Raw genomic sequence first — 9,059 nt, forward strand, 5'->3', positions numbered from 1 at the left:
TGAGGCTCTGCAGGAGCACACAGGCTCAGCCCTGCTCCAACATGGGATCCATGGGCCAGGGCACGCTGGGCTTTGCCCCTACAGCTCCCAAGTGTGTCCAGAGAAACTGCAAGGAGAGGCTCACCTCTGTCAGTGGGACCCCTCTGTGCACAGGGACCCCCACTCCTGGGGTGGCTGTGCCAGGGACCTCCAGCCCTGGGAACCTGGAGCAAGTGGAAACAACCACTTTGCAAAATGCTGCCTGTGCCTGAAGCAAATGCAAGGAGAACTGGGGTGTGAAAAATAAAATTTGTTTATTACAGAAGAACAGCAGGAAAAATACTGAACATATTTACATTGTAAGAATATTTGTAACAACAACAATCGATAGAACATATATACATAAAAACCTACCTAACAAAAATATGTGAAACGTATTTACAGAAGTCAAAAATAGCCCTAAAATCTACATTCTAAAGAACAACAACAAACTGTAGAACATATATACAAAGGTTGGTGTCTCTGTCTGTGCTGTCCATCGCACCTGGAAGAAAAGCAAATGCCACGGTCACTCCAGTCAGGCACAGAGGGCTCTTGCATGTGCCCCCAGGCTGGCACATGCTGGCCCAGCAGCAGGACTCTGCTACCAGAACTGAGCCTGGCTGGGTCTGGGACGGAGCTTGTGTGGAGCAAAGCAGGCACAGGACAGGCTGTGGATGGCCACCAGAATCCAGTGCCCTGGGTACAATGTCCCTGAGCAGGGAGCACCCAGCCCAGCCCCAGCCTGGCAGCAGGAGACCCACTCTGCCTGTCCTGCTGCTGGCATTGGTCTTCATGCCAAGATCAGGGCCTCTTCCTCACCTTTTTAATCAATATCCATGTCCTCAATGGACTCTTCTATATCCACATCCATCTCTTCTTCCTCATCCACATACACGTCCATCTCTTCTTCCTCCTCCACATCCACATCCATCTCTTCCTCTCCAGCGTCTTCTCCGTCTATTTCCATCTCCTCCTCCGTATCAATCTTTGTATCTACCTCCATCTCCTCCTCTCTGTCTGGGACAGCCTGCAGAGGTAGCAAAACCTCAGAGTGGGCTCCCTGTCCCACTCCATCCCCACAGAGCTCCAGCCCACCCGGGCAGGTGGGGGGTGTCCACCTCCATGGAATGGCACCATACCTTCCTCAGAACAAAGAGGAGCATCCTGCAGGGCTGGATGACAAAATCCAGGCACTAAGGACCTTTCAGGACTGAATGGGTTATCAGGGGGCAGGTGAAAAGCAGAGTGGGCAGGAGCAGGGTGAAGAGCATGTGAACACAACGAACAACGGTTGTGTTGTGCCCTTTGCTGGGCACTGGATGTTCCAGCTGGAGCGTGGGCTGTGACATCACAGTTCCCAGGCTCCATCTGAAGTGGACACTGGAGACCATGGAATGATGGAGTCCCTGAATGGTTGGGCTTGGAAGGGAGCCTGAAGAACAACATCTTGTTCCCAGCTGAGCAGTCTTCCCCCAGAGCATGCTGCTCAGAGCCCTGTTGCCAAGGATGGGGCATGCACAGCCTCTGTGCACAGCCTGGGCCAGTGCCCCACCACCCCCAGTGGAAAAGAGCAGCTTCCTTAGATGCAGCTTCAATCAACCTGCTGCAGTTGAAAGCCATCCCCCCTTGTCCTGTCAGCACAGGCCCTGCTGAACACTCTGTCCCCTTCTTTCCTGAGGGACCCTTCCAGTCCTGCAGAGCCACAGTGAGGCCTCCCAGCGTCTCCTCTCTCCAGGCTGAGCATCCCCAGCCCCACTTGCCCAGCAGTCAGTCACATCAGGGCGAGTCAAGGCTGAAGGGTAGCAAATAGCATCAGGAACTGAGAGATGCAAGCTTTAGACCCAGGCTTGCCTCTAAATGTACAAAACGAATAACAGTGGAGAGGAAGATGTTGGGACACTGGTTCTGTTCTAACTGGTGATTTATTTTTCTTCTTTTCTGTCATGCTGCCCCAGGTTTTTCTGTTTGGAAGGAAGCTTGGCACAATGTCCATTGTCTTCTCCATTCGTGAAAGACCAAGCGGAGTCTGGGCAGGCTGATATGCAGAGCAAAACCTGAAAATATACTAGTGATCCTGAGCCTGGGGAATGCAGCTAAACCCAGCCAAAAGCAATTTCTGGAAAGCTGATCCTGGTTTACATTGTCTTGAGTTTGGCTTTGCCAACTTCACCAGTCATTTATGAAAAACCAAAAAAACTCAAACCAAATCAGACAAAAACCCAATCAATCAAACAAACAAACCCATGCAGCAAACCAATCAAACAAATAGATAAAAAACGCCAAATAAAACCAAGGGAAATAAGGAGTTAGTATTAGTTGTGAGGATAGCACAGCAGGCAAATGGCTGCTTGCCACAGGATCACCATCAAAAGCCACATAGAACAGCTGCTCCAAAATATAACCAACAAGAGAAAAAGAAAAAGTGATCCATGGCAACTTTGGAGGCAGCTCCACATTCAGGTGAAGGATGAGCACACAGTGGTACAGATCCAGCATTGCCCACCCTCCAGGCTGCTGTTTGCTCCTGATGAAAGACCCTTGCAGGACTGTGGCCCCTCTCAGTGCAGTGTCAGTCATTCCCAGAGCTCTCAGCTGAGCCACTGGCATTTCCAGAGTGACATCCAATGGGATACCCTTTTTGATTTGTCTCCTAATGCCACAGGGGTCCTAAACAGTATATGCCATCCCATTTTTGTTCTGTTGATATTGACTGCTTGGTTTTATTTTGTCAGCAGTTCTATTCATTATGAATTGGAATATGATGAAGATACTAAGGAAGTTAGCACCTATAATTAGTGCACATAGCTTAACTGATGCGGCAGCTCATTTAATGCTTGCTAGGAAAGAACTAGATAGATTTAATGAACAAAACTGGTAAAAAAATAAATGGGGCATTTGTAATAAGTAGTAATACATTTGTTCATTAATTAAATCAATAGCTAAATAACTATATGTTATAAAACAATAGTTAAATAGCCAAAAAAACTTCTTGTGCAGATACATATGGTTGCTGGTTTACTATAGTGCTTTGGGAATTCCATTGTAAAGTTATGCCTTGTGAAAGGAAAGTAATGAGAAGCAGCTGTAATAACAATCCTTAAACTCGCTAGAATTGCTTAGCTTGCAGAAAGTGTATAGTACTAGTAAGAACTGCTTAGCTTGCAGAAAAGTGTATAGTGTTCTGTATAGATATGCCTTATAAGGCATAAGTTCACTCAGCGTTCACAAAGAGGAAGACTAAGGGGGACTAAGCCTTCATCCCACGACCACCAGAAGGCAGAAAAAGACCCCATAGCAACTGAATGAGCAAGCGCAGAAGACAGATCACGTCATCCCTAAACCCGGAGAAGAAGGCAATAAAAGGTGGACTCAGGGGATAGGAATTTTGTGAGCCAAAGTGGAGCGGAGACTCCGGGCCACCCAGCGCTGTCCTTGCTTATTCTTGCTTGCAAAAATAATAAAGATAATTATTTGATCCTTAAATTCAGTGGACTTGTTTATCACACTGCCCAGACCCTAAACTGCCCCAAATGTGCCCCAGAAATGTCTCCAGGGACCCCTAAGTGGCCCCTTTTACCCTGTGCATGAAAATAATAAAAAAATATGTCAAAAGATCTAAAAATAGCACTAATTAGCATTAAGAAGGAGAAATAAATGGCCAGTAGTGGTCAATGATTTAATGAAAGGAATTGTTTTATTTAAAACCAATGACAAATAATTTTTGATTGCTAAAAATGTATTCAATTTTTCACATAAATATCAAAAGTAATAGAAATATACAGTAATACTAATATAAATTTAAAAACTATAATTATAATTTTATAAATTAATCAATCTTATTTATTTTAAAAATGCATACTTTTTTATGTTTTGGGATGTCAGTCCCAGGTGGGCCATGTCAGACATGGTGAGGCTGGGGTGAGGAGCAGGTTGTCCAAAATGGGTCAGCCTGCAAGGGGCTTGTTCCGCTCCATGCCCAGATCTCCTGGGGAGACATTCAGCATCAAGATCATCTGAGGAATCGTTCTTTCACCTCTTTTCTGAACTGAAAAATAAAAACCCACACACGTGATTAAAACCAAACATCATGCCGTCGGTGCACTTTGAAATCTCCCTCCTTAACAGAACTCCAGACTGACTCCAAGCAGCTTCACAAGCCCTGGAGGCTTGGAGGAAAATTGAAGGAAGAGAAAGAGCTCCTGAGGCTTTCTGTATTTTAATCAGCCCCACGGTGGATTTGGGGCTGAGTCCAGGAGCCTCAGGCACTGAGAGAAGGATGAAGAAGCTGCTCAAGGAGTCAGCAGCAAAACTCCAAGTGCCTTGGAGCATGGCTGGGCCCCAGTGAGGGCAGGGAGTGCCAAAGGCTCCCCAGGGACTGCTGAGAGCAGATCCTTGAGGCCAGGAGTGCAGGGAGCCCAAGGCTCTGGGCAGGGAACTGCAATGCTGAGCAAGGCCTGGGCTGGCTGGGGGAAGCAGAAAGGCCAAGCCCTGAGCCCAGCCTGGGCCGGCAGGGCCTGTCCCTCATGGGTGGCTCGGGGCCCTCTGTGGGGCAGGGGGATGTGCGGGGCAGCAAGGACAAATGCCATCAACCTGCAGCCCCTGCCAGCCTGGCCAGGAAGGCCGAGGGAGAGCCAAAGTGCAGCCCCTGCCAGGAAAGTTCCTGCTGTGGGGCCTCCAGAGGCGCTGCCCGAGCCCAGGGCACAAAGGCCTGGGTGCCTGTGGCCCTGCCAGCCCTGCCCAGCCCTTGGCCATCTGTCCTGCAGGCTGTGCCCCCTGTGCGTGCTGCTCCTGTGCCCTGGCCGGCTGCACTCGCCCCTCTCGCTGTGCCCCAGCATTTCTCAGCCAGCGTTTCTGTGCCCTCCCTGGGCTCCCTGCACCCAGCGCTGCCGGCTCCTGGCACACAGAGCCGGCCATGGCCCAGCCTCACGCTGCCACACCTCGAGCACCACAATTCCACCCTGGCAGGGACTTTGCTTTCTCCTCAGCTCCAGCCTGAACCTTCCAAGCTGCACTTTGGGGATGTTTCCTGCAATTCCCACTCCCAAGGAAAGCTCTGTCTCCTGCTGTTCATGAACAGAGAAGGGCTGGTGGGAGAAGTGCTGGTCAGAGGCTGTTTAGGGCACAGTGAACCGTGAAAATATTGAGTTTTAAAATATTCCATGAAAGGAGGACGGGCATCAATAAATCTTCTACACTGGACTTTTAAGGGCAGACTTTGGCCTATTGAGGATGCAGATTTGGGGAGTACTAAATCATGTACTGATTCTTTTAAGGGAAACAGCCCTTAAAAACAAAGGGTTCCAGGAAGGATGGACACACTTCAGTAAAGAAACCTTGATGGAGCAAGAGTAGGCTGTTCCTTTTTGCAGAAAGATGACCCAGAGGAAGAAATGACTGGCTTGGCTGGGCATGGAGCTTTTGCAGGAATTTAGGGGTTAAAAAGAGGGTGCATCACCTTTGGACATAGAGGCAGGTAAATCAAGAAATTTTTAAGGATGTTGTTAGGTTCTGCAGATAGAAAATTAGAGAGGTAAAAGCTCAGTTACGACTTAACTTGGATACTTCTGTGAAGGATAATAAAAATGTTTTTATAAGTACATTAATGGAAAAAAGAGGGCTAAGGACAATCTGTATTTCTTATTGTGGGGGATATGGTTACAAAAGATGAGGAAAAGGGTGAGGTACTTCACCCCTTCTTTGCCTCAGTTTTCAACAATAAGACAGGCCATCCTCAGGACAAGTGTTCTCCTGAGCTGGTAGATGGGCACAGGGAGCAGAACAGCCCCTGGAATCCAGGAGGAAGCAGCTGGGGACCTGCTGAGCCACGCAGGTGCTCACAGGTGTCTCTGGGAGCAGATGGGTTCCATCGTAGGGGGATGAGAGAGCTGGTGGATGATCTCCCCAAGTTGCTCTCCATCATTTACCATCAGTCCTGGATCAGCAGGGAGGTCCCAGAGGAGTGGAGGTGCCAATGTGAGCCCATCCCCAAGAGGGGCTGGAAGGAGGATCTGGGGAACTCCAGGCCTGTCAGCCTGATTTGGGTGCCTGGCAAGGTTATGGAGCAGATCACCTTGAGTGCCATCACAGGGCACCCACAGGATGGCCGAGGCATCAGAGCCAGCCAGCGTGGATTTCAGTATCTGCATTGTTGGTCTGGCTGAGGGGATTGAGTCCAGCATCAGCAAATTTGCAGATAACACCAAGCTGGGTGTGAGTGTGGATGTGCTGGAGGAGAGGAGGGCTCTGCACAGGGACCTGGGCAGGCTGGATCCAGGGCCCAAATCCAACAAGGTGAGGTTAAACAAGACCAAGTGCCGGGTCCTGCACTTTGGCCACAACATCCCCTGCAGCTCTACAGGCTGGTGACAGAGTGGCTGGACAGCAGCCAGGCAGAAAAGGACTTGAGGGATCAGCACCTGCTCTGCTGCTCCTTCCCCTCTCCCCCAGGGCCCTTGCAGAGCCCCAGCCATGCTGTTTGCCCCCATCCTGCCCACGGCCAGCCTGGGGCTGCTCACCCTGGGGCTCTTCTGTGCTGGGCATTGGCCTGGCCGTGTTCTTGAGAGAGCCTGGGTAAGGAGCCTGCAGCCCCCAGGGCCTGGCCTGAGGCGTCAGCGCTGCCCCAGCAGTGCCCATGGCCTGTCCCTGCTGCAGCCCCGGCACTGCCACCCCCAGGACTGTGCCCGGCCCCGAGAGCACTCAGGCCTGCAGCAACACCAGGGCCACCAGGGCAGCGGGGCAGGGCCACGGCAGCAGCACTGGCAACACCAAGTGCTGCTGCTGCTGCTGCTGGGCACAGCTGCTGTGCCAGCACTGATCTGCCCCAGCTCTGCACACAGACATTGCTGCTGCAGCTCCAGAGAAGGCAACAAAAGGGCATCCCTGAAGAAAACTCTGCTGGGAAATTCTTAATTCATCTAAAGCCACTGAGTGCACAGCTCCTCATTGTCACAGTCTGCGGCCACGGTGAATGTGGAGAGAAACAAAGTCAGAAATGGCAGAAACAATCATCTAGCTTTAGGGAGAATATTAAAAAAAAAAAAAAAAAAAAAAGACAGGGAAATCAAAGAACCAAACCAACAGAACTATCAAAAATTAATTTTATTACAAGTGATTTGCAGAAATTGGCAATCAGTTTAATGCTTCCTAAGATGTCCAGTCATCAGTCTCCACACTGCAGCCTTGAGCTCCTGGTTCCTCAGGCTGTAGATGAGGGGATTCAGGGCTGGAGGCACCAGCAAATACAGAACTGACACCAACAGATCCAGGGATGCAGAGGAAATGGAGGAGGGTTTCAGGCAGGCAAATACCGCAGTACTGAGAAATGCATTTCTCCTGCATTTTTCCTTTACAGATTCTTTCAGTCATCTCCTGAGAGGTACAGTTTTTTCTGGTGCTTTTCATGAATTGATTGTACTCTTGATTTAGATGGAGATTTTAGAATTGATTTCAGATGTAGAAGAATCTGAACAGAGCACAGAAACAAACTCCCTCTGTCAGCCCATTTTCATCTTCTAGATCACTTTCAAGATGTCCTTGGGGGTGTTGGAATGATGATCACACAGCTCTCCACTTCTGGCTGCAGGCTCTGCAGATTGTTTCTCTGCATTCAGTCAGGCTTGCATTCCCCAGGAGTTCTTGGTAGCCTGTCATGTTTTCTTAGGGTAGAACAGTAACAATGAAAACCTTACCAATGGCACAACTGCCCAGCCCACAAGGAAATAAAAAGAACAAGCTGCCAAATTCTTCAAATATTTGTCCTGCTTTGCTGCAAGTGTGCTGCACACACAGTGTGGAAAGCCAAGAGAAGCTGCAGTTGGTGGCACATCTTGTGATAGAAGCTGCACCTCATTCTTCAGGAAAGGTTCTTGGAAAAAGCATACAGGACTGAGGAGAAGTTTCTGGAAAAACTGAAAGTGCTTTTAAGAAATTAAATGAAAATTGAAACAATTCAAGACGTTTTTCTCAATTTATTTTTATGCTCCCCTTTTCCATCTTGCACTAGTTGTCCATCCCATTAATTCCAACCAGATCTCACCTCTAAGATCCATGAGTTTGCAAGTTTTAGACATTTTAAGATACCATGACCTACACACAGTTTGGCTTCCCCTGTTTTTCTTGGAAAGCAATGTTGGAGAGGTAAGTGCAGTGCTTGGGTCAGGTACAAATTCTGCATTCAGGGATTGCGCTCTGAGAGTGTTTGACCCTCAGCAGGGACAATGCACAGCAGGGACCGACGGGATTCCTGAGCCACTGTGCAGGAGTCCAGACTCTGGCTCTTGGCTGAACTCGGCAAACTTCCCGTGTTTGCAGAGGCTCAGGGGCTGCCCTCGGGGAACGTGGGGCTCGGGGCGGGCGCGAGCGGGCAACGGACAAACGGACACGGGGACAAACGGCCCCGGAGCTTCAGTTGCAGCAGCGGCAGCGGCAGCAGCGGCAGCAGCAGCGGCAGCAGCAGCAGCAGCAGCAGGAGTGACAGCGAGACAAGAAACTTCAGATTCCCTTCTCCTCTCCCTCTCCCGCTGTCCCGTACCTCTCCCGCTCTCCCTTTCCCGGTCTCCCCTCCTCTCCCCGCCTCCCTCTCCCCGTGCCGGGCCGGGCCATGCCCCCGGCCCGCCCCCGGCCCCGGGCGGGGCTGCCCCGTGCCCGCCCCCGGCCGTCCCGCCGCCTCCTGGCCTCAGCCCGGCTCTGGCCGTGCTGGCGGTGGCGCTGCTGGGCGGGGATCCGTGCCTGGGGCTGGGGTGGCATCGCCGGCTTTTGGCTCCGCCTGGCCCGAGCCCGAGCCCGAGCCCGGCCCCGGCCCCGGCCCCGGCCCCGGCCCCGGCCCCGGCCCCGACCATGGCCCCGGCCCCGGCCCCGGCTCCTCCCGGGGCCCGCGGAGGACACACGCGGCCCCGCCGCTCCCGCCGCCTCCGCTGCGGCTTGCCCGGCCCGAGCTCCGCCGCTCGGCGGCGCGGCCCCCGGCCCCGCGCCTCCCGGGTCGCGTTGCAAAGAGGGAACGCCGGGGGATGGCCGGGCCAGGGCGGGTGAGGGGCGCTCGG

General features: G+C 51.5%; 1 protein-coding gene and 1 long non-coding RNA gene across 2 annotated transcripts; one reads left to right on the forward strand and one right to left on the reverse strand.

The window, feature by feature from the left end:
- Positions 1-356: 356 nt before the first annotated feature.
- Positions 357-1,428, reverse strand: LOC135306102 (probable inactive protein kinase DDB_G0270444). The gene is made up of 3 exons (XM_064429648.1): positions 1,161-1,428; positions 841-1,048; positions 357-523 (listed from the first exon to the last, which is right to left on the reverse strand). The coding sequence occupies exons 1-2, from the start codon at positions 1,182-1,184 to the stop codon at positions 845-847; spliced, it is 228 nt and encodes a 75-aa protein (XP_064285718.1). The 5' UTR covers positions 1,185-1,428; the 3' UTR covers positions 357-523; positions 841-844.
- Positions 1,066-3,504, forward strand: LOC135306113 (uncharacterized). The gene is made up of 2 exons (XR_010366966.1): positions 1,066-1,880; positions 1,977-3,504. It is a non-coding gene; the product is annotated as an uncharacterized LOC135306113 (long non-coding RNA).
- The last annotated feature ends 5,555 nt before the right edge of the window (positions 3,505-9,059 follow it).

Source organism: Passer domesticus, chromosome 8 (genome assembly GCF_036417665.1).
Source record: "Passer domesticus isolate bPasDom1 chromosome 8, bPasDom1.hap1, whole genome shotgun sequence".
NCBI lineage: Eukaryota > Metazoa > Chordata > Aves > Passeriformes > Passeridae > Passer > Passer domesticus.

Coding starts and splice junctions, on each gene's coding strand:
- LOC135306102 (XM_064429648.1), bottom strand. CDS start 1,184: ATGCTCCTCTTTGTTCTGAGGAAG. Junction 1,049..1,160: donor TCCTCTTTGTTCTGAGGAAG/GTATGGTGCCAT, acceptor CTACCTCTGCAG/GCTGTCCCAGACAGAGAGGA.